This window comes from Pseudopodoces humilis, chromosome 27, assembly GCF_049639895.1.
Source record: "Pseudopodoces humilis isolate 2021_Gansu_Grassland_sample_001 chromosome 27, ASM4963989v1, whole genome shotgun sequence".
Taxonomy (NCBI): domain Eukaryota; kingdom Metazoa; phylum Chordata; class Aves; order Passeriformes; family Paridae; genus Pseudopodoces; species Pseudopodoces humilis.
The window spans coordinates 322,216-341,053 of record NC_142226.1 but is presented as its reverse complement, the minus strand read 5'-3'; the positions used below and the strand labels follow the sequence as shown (position 1 = coordinate 341,053).

Below are 18,838 nucleotides of genomic sequence, written 5' to 3'. Positions count from 1 at the left end.
GTGGAGCTGGCAGGCAATTCCCAAGAGTAGGGCACTGGACATGGATTTGGATTAGTTACTGACATGCAAAATGCCCCTGGAGAGGCTCTAATCCACCCAGGCCTGGCAGAGCAGCAGCAGAACCCGAGGGCCTCCAGTGGCCGTGCCAAGCTCTCCTGGCTCTGCACAGCAGGGACAGAGGGGTCTCATCCCCCCCTCCCCAGCCACCCCCAGCAGGTCACTCACCAGGACACGCTGGGGACGCCGAGGTGGGACAGAGGGACATCTCCACAGGATGAGCACCTGCACGTCTGCTCCTGTCCCGGCTCCCTGGGATGGCCGTGCCCCTTCGGGAGTCGCAGGAATGAAGTGAGGAAGGACACTGATGCCACCCAAGCCCCTGAGCTCCCGGGGCCTCTGAGAACCACCAAACCCAGGGGCCACCACCCTCGTCCCCAGAACTGCTCCCTTTTTCACCTTAATGAGCCACCATTCTCAGCTCTGGTGGGAACAGCTGCTGTCTCTCCTCAGAGCAGCCTGAGCGCACCCTGCCCTCCAGGACAGCCCTGGGGACACGGAGCTCAGCCCTGGGGACACAGAGCTCAGCCCTGGGGACACGGAGCTCAGCCCCAGGGACACGGAGCTCAGCCCCAGGGACAGCCCTGCCAGGCCTGACCCCACACACCCAGAGCCCTTCCCAAGGGCAGGACTCCATTTTAATTTGCATGATCCCCTTTTTATTATTTATCAGTAAAGTGTAATTACTGCTTCCTTCATGAGCCTTAATTAAAGATGAAAAACAATCCTGACAAGTCAATTAGATTTTTTTCCTGGGTCTCCATTAAATTAAGACTCAAGTGTTACTGGAAGTGCTTCATAGCACAACACATTTAACTGAAGGCTGCTTTGTAATAAAGAAATCACCAAAGACAATTCAGCAACTTTTCCTGAAGCTCTTACAACAGGATTTCATTCTCCAGCTGGGAAATGCCCTGGGGCTCTTTTTCCTCCACACCACCTCTTCCAGCAGCAGGGAAGCTCCATCAGGAGCTGTGGGCAGCCAGGGTGGCCAGTCTGAGATCAGGGACACCAAAGCTCTGGAAGCACAAGGCAACCCCATCTCCTCTGTGCCATGAAGCTGGACCTGCAAATCTCCTCCCAAAAACACCCTTGAAAAGGCAGGGCTGAGAGAGGAGCTGTTTCTGCACCTCAGGGCTCCCCACATCACAGCTCCCAGCTCAGAGCCAGAAAGAACTCCAGAGGCCACCACAAATTTGGAACATTTATTTATGCAACTGATTTTCTTAAAAGGAAAGAAAGCCAAAAATAATATAATAACAAAATAATAAAAAACCAGTTAACAACAGCTGGATGTGCGTGGTACAATCCACACCAGACATGTCCCTCCCTCAGTCCCACTGCTCCATCCTCCTCCACGCTGGAGCTGCCTCATGCTCCCAAGTCCCACCAGCTCTGGGATGCTGCCAGCTTTCAGGATCACTTTGACTGCATATAGACAAAATTGTTCCAATTCGGTGTTTTTCTTGGGTTTCAATTTTTTTTCCTTTTTTTGTTGTTTTGTTTTTATTTAACAAAAAAAAAGCACCACTCCAATCTGTAATACCAATAAACATCATCCATCTTAAGAACAGTATTTATATTTTTATATATAGATTTCTATATATATATTTCTATGTACAGGATGTCCTTGCCTCGTGTCAGAGGAGCATCTCGGCAGGAGCTGGAGATGGGTTGGGTTTTATAGCACTTGGATTTCAAAACCTGCCCTGCACCAGAGATGCCCTAAAAACCCAGAGACAGCCAGCAAGGAGGTATCAAAATAAAATAAAAAGGAAAAAGCCTTGATTTCAAAACATATATACAACTGCTCCAGTCTCTGTTGGACCAACAGGTTTCAACTCCTCCTTTTCCTCTTTCTGGCAATACTTTACCTGGAGAGCCCCGTGGACGCTCCCTCCCTCTGGACCACGGGGACAATGTGGGTGCCACGGGCAGCAGCATCCCTCCAGCTCCAGGGGCTGGACAGCTCCCAAACCATCCCATTCCAGGGATTTCAGAGGCTCAGCCCAGCCCTTCTCACACAAAACCAAACAATTTCTGCATGCAGCACCTTCCCTGGGACAGCACAGACAGCTCTGTGGAGAGGTGGGGACTGGGAAAGGACATTATCCCAGTGTGGGTACTGGTGCAGCCGGATCACTTGGGGGTAAAAACACCTCGTGGTGACAAGACAGAATGGGCACAGAGCAGGTGAGACAGCAGGGATGGAAAGAAGGAAGGAATGAGGTCGTATAGCCCTTGGAATAAGTTATTGTCAGGCTGTGAATTCCTCAGGGAGGAGGAGGGAGAGCCAAGGGTCTGGGCTGGTGCTGAAATCCCCATCACCACAGTGGGAGCACATTGTCCAAGGGGAGACACGGGAGGCTCTTCCTGCTCTCCTTCACCCTTGGAGAAGATGGATGGAAACATCTGGGTTTGCTCCTCCAGCACAGCCACTTCAGCTGTGCAGCCTTCACGATTCCCTGGGGAGAATTCCCTGGGCAAAGGGAGCTCCAGCCCCAGGGGGGGAGTGGGGCTGGAGGATGGCTGAAGGATGGATGAAGGACAGGGCTGCCCCCATGAAACCTCCAGCATCTGGAGTTTCTCATCTGCTCTGCTCCATCCCTCCCAAAAGTGATGGTGAAGGGCTCTGCCTGGCCCTCAGGAAAGAGCCAGCCTCCCTCAGCTCCCTGGGCAGAGCCCAGAGCTGGCTCTCTCTGGCTGCACCTTCCCAAGGCTGTTTACTTTATTACAACCAGGCTGAGAGCAGAGTCCCTGTAATTGCCTCAACATCAGATGGGAAAAGTGTCATTTCACACCCACCTGCAGCAGGATGGAGCTAAAAACCATCAGGTACCTTCAGCCACCAGCCCTGGTGGCACAGGGGCGTGGGCACCGTCCCCTGTGCAGCCCCAGAGCACGGCCACGCCTTGGGCACAGCTCAGCCCAAGCCAACACCACCCAAAATCGATCCTCCCACCTCACCAGGCCCAGCAAAAGCCAAGAGCATCAACGGAAAACTGCCCAGGAAGTATTTGGGATGGACCCAGATTTTGAGGATTTTGCTTCAAATGCAATGACACACAAGGAAAGGGTTAAAAACAGAGCCATGGGCCAGTGCCTGGGGGACATCAGGAGGAGTTCAGTGCTACAGATCGAGAGGAAGGTGTGGAGATGCTGGGGAACCATCCCCTCAGAAGCTTTGTGGAAGCACCAGCAGGGTCCAGGTCAGTGCCCCCAGCCCTCACCCCTGTCTGTCCAGGCCTGGATACACAGAGGCTCAGAACTCACAGAACTACAACAGGATCCAACTCATGGGGCCAACAGGCAGAAACTCAACAGCTCCTGGGGGTCTTTGCTCCGGCTCAGAGCGAATCCCACCGAGGGAACACCTCTGGCAGCCTCCAGGCTCCTCAAGGAGCAGCTTCAATTCCACAGAAAAAGAGCAACATCTCCCAGTATCCATCTTCCCTGCTGGGAAACAGCCCCAGCTCCTTCTGGCCTGGTGTTCCTTCCCTCCCTGGGCTCCTCTCCAGCAGCTGCAGAGTCCCTGCAGGGCCTCATCCCGCACACACCAACCCCAGGCTGCCATTCCAGGCAACGGGATGAGCTCTGGGATCCTCCCAGGGCAGGGAGGAAAGGAGAGAGGAGGGTGACGATGGAGAGCGGCCAACACATCTCCACGTCCTTTCGCTGTCTGGATCCCAAGAGTTTCCTGGTGGCTCCTTGGCTGTTTCCATCCCCACCCCAAGCAGGGACACGGTGTCCAGCTGGGAACAGCGCCTGCCCGAGCCCTTGCTGCCCCTCTGGTGGCCAGGTGCTATCTGCTCTCCAGGGACTCCAGGTATTCCAGGGCTATGTCGTAGCAGAAATGGTACTGCTCCTGTTCGGAGAGAGGAGAGGAGAGAGGGGGTTACAATCCTCAGGGAGCCGTTTCCCAAAGTTATCCCTAGCTGAGGGAAAACACGTCTCAACAGCCCCTGTCAGGCTGCTGGGGCCCCGTGACAGCTCTGGGAGTGACAGCAGCAGGGAGAACCTGGCCACAGGATGGGGATTGGAGCCTGAGCACCGGCACAAAATCCTGTTATCCCACACGGGATCCCAGGTGGGAGCGGGCAGAGGGGGAGAAGGACTTCAAAGCGAGGAGGCTGCAGCAGCCCAGATTAAAAGCACATAATGCTTTTTGGATTAAGGAAAAGGATTGTTTCCATTTATCATCATATAAAAATAACCCCTGGGGCAAACAGAGGGGGAAGAGGCGCAGGCAGTGGGAAGTGCTCTCTGCTGGGCTGAGCTCCTTGCACCAGGCATGGATCTGGCCTCCCGGTGACTCTGGGAGATTGAGATTCCCAGAACAGCCAGTTCAGGTTCATTTGAGGCGGGAGGAGGCTCATGTCCTGATGGGAAATGTTGCCTTTTTATAATACCCTTGCAATTCAGACCAACGTGCCTGGTGGCTTCATGCTTGTCACATCATCTTTCCATTATCTGCATGCCTCCCCCTGCTCCCCTCTCCCCTCCCTCACCTTCTCCTCCGCTTTTAATTCCTAATGCAAATCACATCCCCTCCTCAAAACCATTTCACTTTGCAGCTCAGGGATTTTATAATGCAAACAGGGTAAACATTTCCAGCTGACTTGCTTTAAAAACACCGTGAGGCACCTGGATGCCTCCAGCACAGGGAGGGACAGGCGCCCGCCCCCTCCCCTGTTCCATCATCGGGGGCCTGAATTGGGGCAGGGGCTTTTTGCCCTGACCTGCTGCCAGCTCCAGCCTCCTCGGGACACATCACTCCACTGCTGCTCCCACCCGTTCATTTCACTCCAAGCACTCATTCCCTTTTATATCCCAACAGGAATAATTTATCTGACTCCACACCAGCACCCACAGCTCCCAGCTGCGATGCTCCCAGCGCCACAAACCTTCCAAAGAACCACAGCTGCATCCCAGGGTTACTGTGACTGTGCCTTACGGCTCCTGGGGAGGATTTCCAGCAATCCCAGCACTGACTCTGAGCCCGTGCAGGCACGGCTGGGTGAAGACAAAGCTCAGGCTGCTTTGAGGAGCTGCCTCACTGCCCAGCCCAGCCCAGCCCAGCACTGCTGTGAGGATGCCCATGATGCTGATCAGGATTTGGGGTGGAAAAGGCAGAGTTTTGGGAGGTGAGCATCCCCAGCACCTGCCAGGACCGGCAGCCAGGGGGGACAGGGAGGGTCTGGTGCTTACCAAGGTCTCCACCATATTTGGTTTGTAGTTGCGGAGGGTCTTGGCAGCGAAGAAAACATCTGCCATGTTGTGACACTTGATCATCTCCAGGATCATGGTGGAGGCACAGAAGGTGCCACTCCGGCCACCTCCGTTCCTGGTGGGACAAACACACAGCAGGGGCTGAGCAGGTGGCATCAGAGCACCTTCCTGCTACCTCCAAGTCTCTCTATCCAACCCTGCATCCCAGGGGATGTCCCAGAGCAAGGGCCTGTACCTGAACCTGCCCCATGGCGTTTCAGGACAATGATCCTGCCCTCCAACCCTCACAAGAGCATAAAAACACCTTTCTGGATCACCAAGGCTGGATCTTGATCTCATTTGGGCTCAGTTCCCAGCCCTGCCATGGATCAACTCCTTGTGACCTCAGGGAAGCTGCTGTGTCCCTCCTGCCCCGTGCAGGGTGACCCTGGGCTGGTGACCTGGTGCTGCTGCCTGGAGGAACCACCCCACATTCCACACGGTTCCACTGGGAACCTCCCCAAATCCCGGGCTCAGCCCCTGTTCCCACACCACCACACCTGAAGCCTGACAGCAATGGGAACAGGGGAGAGGAAGAGAGAACACGATGCCAGAGCTTTGTAAAGCATCTTCTCAAATTATCCTTCAGCTAACAAAGATGGACAAGGGTGTAATTAGTTTTTGATTAAGGGCTTGCCTGCTGTCTCTCCCCATCTGTGAACGTGCTGGGTCCCATCCGAGGGGAGCACACACGGTGCTTGTGAGCCAATCCCACTGGGAGGACAGGGGTGGAAACCATCTCCAGGCTGGACAGGGCTCAGAGCACCCTGGGCTGTCCCTCCCAGTGGAACAAGATAAGCTTTAAGGTCCCTTCCCAGCCAAATGACTCTGATTCTCTGTTCCCCCCTCCAAAATGGGCAGCAAGTGGTGGGGGTGGCACAGCTCCTGCCTGTTGCACACCCGGGATGTGGGGACAGGGCTGGGACCTCTGCCAAGGCTGGGGACCAGCACAAAGGGCAGGCTGGTGTCCCCCTGCTGAGCATCCATCTCAGGAGGGGACCACAGAGTGCCTCAGCCAAAACTCATCTTGTGGCAGAGGCAGCCCCATCTGGGGACACGGTCCCCCCGGTGAGGGCTTTGTGGAGGATCTCCAGGCACAGCTGTGGACTCTGGAGGCTTCTCTCCCCCAGCACAGCCTGCTCCTCCCCAGCTGACACTCACAAGCAGTGCACCACAGTCCTGCCATCACCACTTTCCTTCTGCCACCTCTCCACCTGGGCCAGGAGGTGCAGGAAGGACTTCTTGGAGTCCGGAGTGTCTCGGTAGGCTGACCAGCGCAGGTATTGGAAGTGCCGGACCATCAGGTGCCCCTCCTGCAACTGGAAAAGCAAAACTCCTCAGCTGGAACCCACGGCCTGCCCTCAGTTGCCTCCACTGGAGGTTTGACAGGGGCAAGGAGGGGTTTGTCATGCATGGACAGTAGAGGTGGAGAGGAAAATCCTTTCCTGCTGCTGTAACACGGATGGTCCAGCCCCGGCCTCCAGCTCACACTCGTTCCACCACCCCATCCCACCCAGGAGAACTCCACTGACTTGCTTTCTCCAACCTCACAGACTTTAGGCAGTCTGTGTATCCCCCAAAACCTGTTCCCAGGCCCCTGAGCCTCCCCAGGGCTCCTCTCTGCATGCCACAGATCCACGGGACGTGGTTCTGCCGTGCTCAGTGTGAGGCTGCTGAGAGGCTGCCACGGAGGCGAGAGCTTAATACCTGGTAATCTGGTTAGTTTGGGAAGCTAATCTGGTTAGCTGGATCCAGGAGGAGGATTACCTCCACAGAGCTCAGCAAGCTTTAGCTGGGCAGATGTGGGGCTCCTGCTCAGGAGCACTCGGAGATCCCAGGGATGGGACCACGCTCACCCCCTCCAGACACAGCCTGGGGCTCGCAGCTCGTGTGGGAGCACGTGGAGGAGAAAGGGGGGACACTCAGCTGTGGAGGGCTCTGCTCACCCAGCTCCAGGTGCCTGCTGAGTGGGATGAGACCAGACCTTCCCCACCCAGCAGGACCAGGTGATCCTGTGGGGGAATTGGGAATTCCTGGGGACTGGGAGTTGGGGGCATTTGGTGCCCACTCCAAGCTGCACATTTTAAACAGGGGCTTTTCTGAACCTTTTTGGGAGCTTGGATGTGAGCTGGTGGTGTGCCTGTGATGGGCTGAGCACCCCAGGCTTCAGTTTCTGTTTCCAGCTAGAAGCCAGGAAGGCAGAGGAGGAAGAGGAAACAAATAAATGAAGTTAAACCAGAAGAAAACTCCTCTGACAGCCTGGGAAGGAAAGTTTTGGGATCTGCTTTGAAATGAGGTGAAAGCTCTGGAGCACTTGTGACAGCCCCAAAGCCCATCTCCATTCCAGCAAGGCTTGGCACAAAGTGGCTCCATGAATTTCCCAGCCCTACTCCAGCAATCTGCTCCCTGGAGGAATCTCCTCGTCAATCCACAGATTTCCATCACGCTGCATTTTAATTTAGCCCAGAGTATATTCTACCACCTGAGAGCTGAGCATATTTGGTGTAGGATTTTGTGCTGACACCCAGGAAATGCCAGATGCTCCCTCAGGGAGCGTGAACCAAAACCCTCTTTGTGTTAAGAGTTCAGATAATCAGGATTTATCTCCTCTGGCCCCGGGCACCCTGCTAAAGCACCTTCTCAACCAAGCCACACGTTCCCTTCCAAGCTCCCTAATTCCCATCTGCCCAGTGACCTTCACTGGGGCACTGGCCTCAGCCCCTTGGCAGCCATCAGGAGTTTAGAGACCTCAGGATGTCACCTCCTCCCAGCTGCCATTTGTAGATAAATCAGCTTCTTCTCTCCCCGTCCAGCTCCGCATCACCACATCCCTGCCCTGCTGCCCTGCATTTCTCTTCTTTCAAGGCAAGCTTAACCAGCCACTAAACACTGACAAAGGCTAAAAATCTGTGTGGATCTTCTCATCCTGCAGGCAAAGGGCTCTGCTGGTGCCAGGGGAGCTGCCGTGCCCACGTGGGGAGTGTCCATCCTGTGCCATGTGTGTGGCAGGGCAGAGATGGATCTTCAGGCAGAGGGAAAATCTTCCTGCAGGTTTCTAACACCTCTCAAGGAGCTGGCAGCTCCAGAAAGGCTGGATGGAGCAATGGCAATTCTACAAGTTCCTCTCTGGCAGGAGGAGAGCTGGGGCTGCTCTGGAGACCCCAGCAGACAGGAAGGACCTTACTGCTCTCAACAACTCCCCGAAATGTTGAAGCCAGGTGGGGTCTGTCGCTTCTCCCAGGTAACAAGTGAGTAAAAAAGAGGAAACAGCTGCATCATGGCAAGTTCAGAAAGGGTATTAGGGGAAAATTCCTTCACCACAAGAGCTGTCAAGCCCTGGCACAGGGTGCCCAGGGCAGCTGTGGCTGCCCCTGGATCCTTGGAACTGTCCAAGGCCTGGACTGGGCTTGGAGCAACCTGGGATATGAAAGGTGTCCCTGTCCAGGGTAGGAACAACGTGGTTTTGAAGTTCCCCTCCAACCCAAACCATGCTGGGATTCTGTGGTGTGTACAAGCAGCTCACCCGTGTGATGTTCTGGACTCGGAAGAGCCGGGAAATGATGTCCTCATCCGCCACTCCAGAGATGTATTCCACCTCCATGGGGCCGTAGTGCTGCAGCCCCGGCTCGGGCCAGTACTGCAGGCAGGGCTGTGGGGAGAAGCTCACCGTGACTGGGAATGCAGGCTGGGACACAGGGAAGGGCATCAGGAAACGCCTGTGCAAGGAGCAGCTGGGGCTGGAGCCCGGGGGCTGCTGGCCTGGGGAGGGCCTGGGGAGGGATGGGGGGCCTGGGGAGGGACGGGGCTGGACCACAATGCCATTTCTCATTCAGCACATCAGTGGCTGGAGGATGTCCCAGTTTATTGAGGGATCAGGGATGAAAGGTCAGGCCCACCCCCAGCGCCCACACAGCCCCCTGGCACTGCACGGACACAACAGCTGGGAGCAGACACTGCAGTCCCAGGGGATGTGGGATGGGCTGTGCCACAGGTCCTGCACTGACCTGATCCTGCACAGTGATGCAGCAGGGCTGGCCTGCTCCCAGCTGGCTCTCAAGCCCTGTTGGCTTTAGAAGCCACTATTATAAATAAAAATAATACAGCAGCGACAGCACCATGGGATGTCAGCGCTCCCCATCCCGGGACATCCCACCAAGCCAAAACAACCCCAGCCTGCATCTCTGGGGAGCAACTCCCCCTCCTGTGTCTGTCATGGCACTGATGGATGGCTCGGTCCCTGGAGCATGGCTGAGATTGTTTTCACAGTGTGACAGCTGGGAAACCAGCACCGACACAAAATATATGATGTTTGTCACCACACTTTCACAGGGCATTTAGCAACGCAGGTCAGCCACGGCCTGGGCCCAACTGCATGGCAAACGTGTCTCAGGAATAATTGGTTATTAATAGGGGCTATAAATCTCTGAGATCTCTGAGCCCTCCAGACTCAGAACTGTAATTTGGATATTAAAGCTTCCCTTGGCAAGGTGTAGTTCAAATGAGGGCTGTACCCTCAAAGTCACCTTTTGGAGCTGCCTGCTGGAAAGGTTGATTTATTACCTGTTGGTCTTACAGCAGTAAACATTTAGGACCCAGCTGAATATTGTAAACCCAGACACCCCTGAAGAACAGGCAGGGCTGAGTGATGAGGAGAAATGGCAGAGGGAAGGGAAGGGATCCTGTCAGGGATTCTGCTCAGGTGAGACCCCACCGGCAGAGCTGCCTCCAGCTCGGGGAGCACGGACCTGTTGGAGCAATGTCAACACCAATGCAACACCAATGCAACACCAATGCAACACCAATGGCAATGCCAACGGCAACGCCAATGCAACACCAATGGCAACACCAACACACTGCCAATGCAACGCCAAGGCAACGCCAATGCAACGCCAATGGCAACGCCAATGGCAACGCCAATGGCAACGCCAATGGCAACGCCAATGCAACACCAATGGCAACGCCAATGGCAACGCCAATGGCAACGCCAATGCAACGCCAATGGCAACGCCAATGGCAACGCCAATGGCAACGCCAATGGCAACGCCAATGCAACACCAATGGCAACGCCAATGGCAACGCCAATGGCAACGCCAATGGCAACGCCAATGGCAACGCCAATGGCAACGCCAATGGCAACGCCAATGGCAACGCCAATGGCAACGCCAATGGCAACACCAACACACTGCCAAGGCAACGCCAAGGCAACACCAATGCAACACCAATGGCAACGCCAATGGCAACGCCAAGGCAACACCAATGCAACACCAATGCAACACCAATGGCAACGCCAATGGCAACGCCAATGCAACACCAATGGCAACACCAACACACTGCCAAGGCAACGCCAATGGCAACGCCAACGCAACGCCAATGGCAACTCCAATGGCAACGCCAACACACTGCCAATGCAACGCCAATGCAATGCCAATGCAACACCAACACACTGCCAATGCAACGCCAATGCAATGCCAATGCAACACCAACACACTGCCAATGCAACGCCAATGCAATGCCAATGGCTACGCCAATGGCAACGCCAATGTCACACCAACAGCAACTCAAAGCCAAGGCAACACCAGCACACTGCCAGTGCCACACCAACGGCAACGCCAACAGCAACGCCAACGCCAACACCAACGGCAACTCAAAGCCAAGGCAACACCAATGTCAACACCAACAGCAATTTAATGCCAACACCTCACCAATGCCAGCACAATGTCAGTGCAACACCAGCACCATGCACCCACACTGGCTGCTGCTCAACACCTCTTTGGCTCCACCTGGCCAGCCCTGTGCTTACAGGGGACAAACCCTGAGTGCTGCAGACAGTCCCGTGTCCCCTTGCAGAGGGGAAATTGCTGTGTGAGCAAGGCAAGGGGCTGCAGGGCGATGGGGACAGAGCAGGACAGAGGCACTCACAGGGATGGAGCAGGACAGAGGCACCCGTGGGGCCAGCAGCACTCACCCAGGCAGAGTTGGACTGGTTGAGCTGGTTGAGCATGACGATGGAGGTGCAGCCGTAGTCGTACACCAGCCGCCAGAAGTCGGTGGTGGTGTTCTGCAGCGGGTGCAGGGTGACAATGAAGGCAGAACTCTTGGTGTAGCTCTGCAGAGAGGAGAGACGAGCACCAGTAAGGACATGGTGGTGACACTGCAGTCACTGCTGTCACACCCACCAGGCCATAAATCCAAACCCAGCAAGGTTTTGTTGTGCAAAGTTGGCCGAGGGCAGGGGAAGCAGCTCCTTCCCTCCCCAGGAGCACTCACATCAGTTAAGGCCGCGTTGATGTAGTTGTTGCTGTCTCCATCCACAGAGATGAGGAAGGGAAGGCATCGGTCGGGCGGCAGGACGTCCATGCTGCGGTTGCGCTCCCGATTGCGGGGCAGGAGCGCGATGCTGCACTCCTCCACGTCCAGGTGTGGGGTCACCGAGTTCAGGGTCTGCAGGCACACGGGTCCCCCTCAAACCCTGCCCAGTCCCAGCAGGCACGGGCCCCGGGAGCGGGAGGACAAGGGGGAGCTGCAGAGGTTTTGGGGCGCTCACCTGGAACTCCTCCCGCAGCTGCGAGGAGTTGCTCTGTGGCTCTATCCTCACCATCTCCTTGTAGGTGGGCTTGAACTCGCTGGCGGGGATGCTGGTCTCCCCACAAAGACAGGCCTCCAGGATGGCATCGTGGATGAAGATGTACTGCTCCTTTGGGGAGGAGAGGGGACACGGCTGAGCCTCCAGAGCCGGCTGGTGACAGCAGCACCTCCGGCTGTCCCCAACACCCGCTCACCTCCGTCTGTATCATGTTGATCCTCCGAGAGCAGAGGGTCTTCACGCAGTTGTAGATGTCCACCACACCCTCACACTCAGCCATGTCCAACATCACATCCAGGACGATGTAACAGCCAGTCCTCCCCGTGCCAGCACTGGGGATGGAGGGGGAAACAGCAAACACATTCCCAGTCTGTGCTGGCACCCACACACAGCTCAAAACGCTGCTGGGCACTGAGCAAGGTCTCTGTGGGTGTGGGCTCAACACACAGACCCTGTACCAGGCAACCTCACAGGGCTGCCAGGACCTCACACACCTTCAGAGCCTGGTTTAGCCTTAAACCTGCCCAGACACCCCTGCTGCAGCCCCAAGGGTGTGTGATGGTCAGACTGTGGGTGGGCACCCATGCCTAAAGCTCATTTTTAATTTAAGACAGCAGAACACGTGGTTTTTGCAACAAAACTGACAACTAAACCATCTGAGTGCTAACAGTCCTCTGGGATCTCAGCCCAAAAGCACCAAGGAGGGCTCTGCTCTGAGCCCTGGCAGAGCAGGGAGGCTCCTCTGCCATGAGCAGGTCTGAATGCCCCAGGGGAGACCCTCAGGGTAAGGCTGAGCCCAGCAGGATGCCCAGAGCCAGCCCAGCAGTGGTGACAGCCCTGGCATGGCTGGAGTCACAAAGACCTACTGTGCCCTGAACCCCACCATGATGTGTCAGGAACAGAACCACACCCCTGCTCCTTTCCTACAGAGTCTTTTCCAGTGTAATACTAATTTCTGGGGCTGATGAATCACTCATCGTGATTATCAGTGATTACAGACTACGGGCACTAATCGCACTGCCTGCTGAATGAACACTGATGAGGCAGTTGACAGGGAGAAATCAAATAAAAAATAAAAAAATCTCTCCCACTCATCAGCTCCTCCTGGTTTGTCCAGTGGAGGAAGAATCATTAGCCCATTGTGTGGGAATGCCTGCTCAGGTTTGGTGGCACAGAGAGCCACCAAACCTGCTCAGATGTGTCACTCGTGTCCTCCCAGCTCCAGCATCCTGCTGAGCCCTGCAGGGCTCCCTGTGGGAACGGGGCTGTCCTGCTGCCCCCTGCAGCCCCACGTCCTGACCATCAGCACTGGTCAAGCTGCTTCACCCTTGCCCAGTGGGACAGAGCTGTCACCAGTAACAGGCTGGGACAGCCCCAGCACAGAGCTGCCCCCTGGAGCGGCCCCAGCCCCCCATCCCTGCTGCCACCAGCCAGCGGTGACATTTCCCTGATGCCATCGCAGAGGGACATCAGGGCCAGGTTGGGCAGGGCTTGGAGGGATCTGGACTAGGGGAAGGTGTCAGTGCCCGGGGTGGCAGGGGGATGAGTTTTAGGTGCTCCCCATCCCCACCCGCCCACGAGCGCTGCCCGCACCTGCAGTGGATGATGATGGGGCCGGCGTCGGGCGGCGTGGACGCCTTCACCCTGCGGATGAAGGCCAGCAGCCCTGTGGCGTGGTAGGGGACACCGTGCTCGGGCCACGACATGAAGTGGAACTGCTTCACCTCGTGCCGGGCCGAGTAACCCCGCTGCAAGGGAAGGGTGAGAGGACAAGGTCACCCAAACGCTTGATTTTCTCAGGAATCCATGATTTTGCCAGGCAGATCCAGGCAGATGAAGCACACAGCAGTCACGCTTGGGCAGCCCCACAGCTCTCTCCTCTTGGCTGCAGGAGGGTTAAAAGCCACCAACAAGGAGAAAAAGGAGGAGGTGGCAGCAGCCTCGGGTCTCCCTGCCCCATAACCAGACAGTAATTTGACATTCCCGTAGATTAAGGGGTAAATTGCACTGCCTCCATCTCCGGTTACCACACTGCAGAGTGATGGCTACATCACCTCCAGCCCAGAGGAGAGGAGCTCATCCTTCACCCCCACCACACTCACACCAAAATTAAACGCTCACTGTCCAAACGAAGGTGGGACTGAGCCACCCGCCTGGCACAGGGTGCAGAGCCAGGGGAGAGGCAAAGGAAGGAGCGACTGGTGCCCCAGTTATAGTGGGCTAAATAAACGGGATTCTGAAAATGCCAAGCTGTGAGGATGCCCAAGGAGGGGTCTGTCCCCGAGGCAGGGCAGGGCCGTACCCTCTCGAGGGCGAAGGTGCGCACGGCGTACTCAGCCAACGTCTCTGACTCCACCAGTGTGATCTTGATGTCCCCGTACATCTCGGAGTCATCCGGCCAGTACTTGGAGCACTTCACCTACAAGGAGAGCACAGGAGGGGGGTTTGGCCCTGCACAGCTGGAGCCCAGAGGGATGGGATGGGATGGGATGGGAACCTTACCCGCCCCACCTCCACCAGCTTGGTGATCATGACGATGCTGGAACAGTGCTCCTGCCACACCATGCGCCAGAAGTCGTACACCATCTCCTGCTTGGGCCCTGAGGGACATGGTAAAAGCTCCCACAGATGGATGGGCACCAGCAGCAGAACCCAGCCCTGGCAGTGGCCCAATGCCACCATGTCCCCCTCCTGCCTCTGAGAGCTCCACAGCACCTCAAAGCCCTTTTCCCCAGGGCTGTGCAGTGCCAGGGGAAGGCAGGAGGGATGGGAGCTGCTCCACATTGGCCCCCTCCCTCCCTTTCCTACTCCTACCAGGTTTAATCCCACCAGAACAAAACCTGGCTGCTGCATCAGGAGCTGAGGAACCACGGGCAGAGAGGGCAGGGAATGACTCACCCTGTGTGGCTATGAAGTGGTTGGACCTGTGGTAGCCCTGCAAGGGAAGCAGAGACATCAGTCCTAAGCTGAGGCACAGATCCTTAAGACACTTCCCAGTCACCCAACTGGTAGAAATTCCCCACAGCCACTGGGCCAGGTGCTGCAAGTCCCCTGCAGGAGGTTCAGCAGCCATCCCACACTCAGTACACCCTGTGGGTCAAATTCCACCCTTCTCTGGGCACACGGGCCCTGCTTTCCATGCCCCAGTGGCACACAGACCTTGCTTTCCCATTCCCTGGGCCATTCCCAGGTTTATGAACACGTTTTCCCTGCCTGCCTCTCCCTGATGGTATTGAGACCACACTGCCCAGGGTGAGACCTGGCAAGAGCTGGGAGCAGAGAAGGAAGGAGAGGGGGAACAGTCTACTTACTTCTCGGTTAATCCGAATCTTAAGGATCCCATTGGGACACAGGTTTGAGAGAAAAAGATCAGAGATATTAGTGAGGCACAGAGCAGAGAGGGGTTAGAGCACCTGCCCCGGAGCAGGCCATGGACAGACAGGGCAGAAAGGACCCAGGGGACAGGGGCTGGCTGAGGGACACTGCTTGGGCACTGGGATCAGGCCACCACTGACAAGACAACACTCTCTGGGCAGGAGGGAAGAGTGGGATTTGCTGCTGCTGCTTCCAGGAGACACTGGAGCCTTCCTGCACCTGCTCTGGAGGTGACAGGGGACATCATTCCTGGGGACACTGCTCTCAGAGAACACCAGGACTGGGCTCTGCCCAGGGTCACACACACCAGCAGGATCGAGGGGCTCCCCGGTGTGAGCCCCAGATGGTCTCTTGGTCCTCCATCTGCAGCCCCCGCCCAGGGAGAGGGAGATCCACGGCCACATGAGCAGGTGAGGGGGAAAAGGACAGAAAGGCAGAGGAGGAATGAGAAAGGAGGGACAGATGCAGAGCAGGGAGAGATGCAACGAGCAGAAACTTCTGATGAACACAAATCAGGCAGGTCCTTCCTGACCTGATTCCAGGGAATCCCTGGTTCCAGGGATGCACTGACCAGCCCACCCTGGCTCCAAATGCTGCTGGACAGACCCAGAGGGTCCACAGGGAGCTCCTGTTGCAGCCCAGAGCCCAAGGACACAGGCCCTGTCCCCACTTACATCGATGTAGTTGGCGTTGATGTAGTCGGAGTTGGGGTCACCCAGCAGCGGGTGCAGCTTCACACGGTGACGATCATCTGGGGAAAGGGGCCGAGGAATCAGCAGTGCCTGGACACCCTCCAGGGCATCCCAGGCACTCACTCTGGCCGAGGAGTCTGCAGAATGCAGGATTCTCAAGTTGTTTGGGGTGTCTAAGGCTTTGCTAAAGGCACTCACATGTGGACACATGATCCTGTCTCCCTTTGGTCTTGTCTTTCTTCTTCGAAGCGTCCCAGCCTTCAAAGAAACTCTGTAAGGAAAGAATGGACATCTCGAGCCAAGGGCTGGACTGTGGGGTCCCCCCAGCCCCAAAAGCTCCCTGGGGACACAGGGTGCTCCCTCCACCCCAACACCTGGTTCCTACAGCCCCAGCTCCACCTTCACAGCCCACTCTGCCAGCCACACTCTCCTGTTGCATGCACAAAATGGGCCCATTTTCCAGCAAATTACAGACTGCCTGGTATTTTTTTTTTCCAGGGCTGGTTGTAGGTTTTTTTTTTTTGCTAAACCTCCCCAGCTCCTTTCCCTCCCTAGCACAGAACAGGTTTGTGTGTAATAACAGTGACATTCACAGATTGGCATAAGAGGGGGAAAGTGGAAGGAAATTACATGTTTTCTCCCCTCCCATAATATCTGAGTGCTTTCAAATGACTAGTTCCAAGAACATACAGCAGCTTTTCAAGGAGCACTAATGATTATCACAAGCCCTGGTTTGTCCAATGCATGAAAGTGGGGGAGAGCTCCTGCTCCTGAAACAGCTGAGCATTAAACAGTAATTTCACTGGGAAGTTTCAATCTCCAGACCTGTGGGACACCGAGAAGTCAGGAAGTGACCCCGCTGGCCGTGCTGAGGCAGAGGCTTGTGAAATAACCTGCTCTGTTACAAGTGCTCTGAGCTGGCCAGCTGGGATGGACATGATGCTGCCAACAACTCTTGGGAAAGAAATCCCTCCCCAGCATCCTCTCCCCGGGATCTTGAGGGAAGACGCACATGGATCCAAGACATCGTGGCCTTGGGGCTGCCAGACTGCAGAGGATTTGCTTGTCCTTAGGCTACGGCCACGCTTCTCACAGCCAAGTGTGCTGGAGAGCAGAAGGTGACACGGTGATGTCCAGGGGAGGGGAAGGAAGGAGCAGCCCTGGCCCTTGCAGGAGAGCTGGGATGATGAACTGCAGACAGGGACCTGCTCAAGCTGACAAATAACCCAGAGCTCCAGCAGCAGCCATTGAATCCAGACTCGGGGACACCCCCCATGCTGACAACGCCAGCCCAGAGCTGTGAGCTCCAGCTCCCATCCAGAGCTCCAGCCCTGGAGCATCCTCTCCTCGCACACAGATCCTACCCGAGTCCCCTCGCTGGCACACGCTGTCCCCACCTCATACTCCTGTTTGAAGCCGTAGCCCTCGGCTGTCTTCATCTGGTTGATGTGCTGCAGGAGGTCGGCCACGCGCACGGCCGGGTGCAGCTGCCCCGTGTGGTACGGGGAGCCCTTGCGGCCGCACTGGCGCCGTGGGGAGCCCCCCAGGAGGCTGCTGGACTCATTGACCACGCTGCTGCGCTGCTCACCTGCACGAGGGAGGGACAGCCAGGGGCTAGCAGGGCAGCAAAGCCTTGGGCCACGTCCCCATCACCGCCTCGCACCCACAGAGCGGCGGGGAACGTTTTCTTTGGCAACCTCTGGCATCGCCACCCTCACAGGGAAGAATTCCTTCCCAATATCCCATCCATTCCTGCCCTCTGGGAACCAACAGGACAACACAGGAGAGTGCCTCCACACCCCATGACCTGACCAATGGGCTCATCAGCTGCTGGGATTAATGAGAAATTAATTAATTGCTGGCATTAGCAAGGTGCTGCCACAGCCACACACTGAGGATCCACTTGGGTTTCCATGAGGATTAGTGACTTTCTTTTAAATGCACAGAAACTGAAGCACGGGGAGGGGGGGAACAGCCACCAAGCAGTCACCAAGTCATTCATTTCCCTTCGTTAATTAAGGATGTTCACAGGCAATGGAAACTCCCCCAGCCATGGCAGGCAGCCCAAGCTCCCCAGCTCAGCCCCACCAGCCTTTGAGAGTTCCAAGCACAGCAACCAAAGCAAAAATACACCTAAGCCAGCTCTATGTATGAAGAGGAGGAAAAGTTTGCCCTCTGGGCGTTAATGATCCATGAGACAATGGTGGGAAGCGCTTTAATCCCGCAGCCGGTGCGCAAGAGCCGCGTGCAGGCGGCATCTTGCAGTTACTGTAACAGATGTTATTAGCATATGGCTGAAACTGGGGCATCCAAAGAGTTATTTTACAACTAAATCAGCATGGAGACACATCCTCCAGTGGGTGTGAAGTTATCAGTCTCCCTCTGATGTGAGCACAGGGGCTCTTTAACCCTTCGAAGCCCAGGCTGTGTGGGGAGGGCTGGGGGAAAGCTTCCAACCTCAGCGTACACCAGGAGGTGGAACTGACCCAGAACCAGAGGGGCTGCAGCCAGACCCTGAGCCCACACACATCAGCCTAACATGGATGTAACACCAAGCCTTCAACAGAGTCACAGAATACCCTGAGTTGGAAGGGACCCACAGGGACCACCGAGTCCAACACCTGGCCCTGCACAGACACCCCAACAATCCCACCCTGTGCCCGAGAGCTGTCCAAACACTCCTTGAGCTCTGGCAGGCTGCTCCTGGGATATTTTGGGGTTATTTGGCACCTTTGCTGTGGCTGGAAGGAAGCAGGGGATGCCAGCGTCCCCATCCTTACCTTGGTTGCCACAGCTGTGGGATGGGAGCAGGGGGATGCCAGGCTCCCACCCTCACCTCTGTTCCCACAGTTGTGGAAGGAGA

The 18,838-nt window shown here is 56.2% G+C and overlaps 1 protein-coding gene across 4 annotated transcripts in view; it reads right to left on the bottom strand.

Annotated features, from left to right (window-relative positions):
• Positions 1-1,248: 1,248 nt before the first annotated feature.
• The window catches only part of PTPRU (protein tyrosine phosphatase receptor type U), a 51,829-nt gene continuing 34,239 nt past the window's right edge, over positions 1,249-18,838 (bottom strand). For 2 of the 4 annotated variants that reach the window (XM_088067364.1, XM_014258654.2), the window contains 16 exons: positions 17,373-17,563; positions 16,174-16,246; positions 15,958-16,034; positions 15,220-15,237; positions 14,807-14,843; positions 14,411-14,508; positions 14,211-14,327; positions 13,502-13,656; positions 12,105-12,240; positions 11,870-12,019; positions 11,593-11,766; positions 11,291-11,431; positions 8,849-8,974; positions 6,487-6,644; positions 5,266-5,401; positions 1,249-3,922 (listed from right to left, as the gene is read on the bottom strand). In XM_088067364.1, the coding sequence (XP_087923490.1) occupies positions 3,860-3,922; positions 5,266-5,401; positions 6,487-6,644; positions 8,849-8,974; positions 11,291-11,431; positions 11,593-11,766; positions 11,870-12,019; positions 12,105-12,240; positions 13,502-13,656; positions 14,211-14,327; positions 14,411-14,508; positions 14,807-14,843; positions 15,220-15,237; positions 15,958-16,034; positions 16,174-16,246; positions 17,373-17,563 (1,850 nt within the window). In that variant the 3' untranslated portion in view covers positions 1,249-3,859. The remainder of the gene's footprint in view (positions 3,923-5,265; positions 5,402-6,486; positions 6,645-8,848; positions 8,975-11,290; positions 11,432-11,592; positions 11,767-11,869; positions 12,020-12,104; positions 12,241-13,501; positions 13,657-14,210; positions 14,328-14,410; positions 14,509-14,806; positions 14,844-15,219; positions 15,238-15,957; positions 16,035-16,173; positions 16,247-17,372; positions 17,564-18,838) is intronic. The other 2 variants (XM_088067365.1, XM_005529858.3) reach the window with 1 other exon arrangement.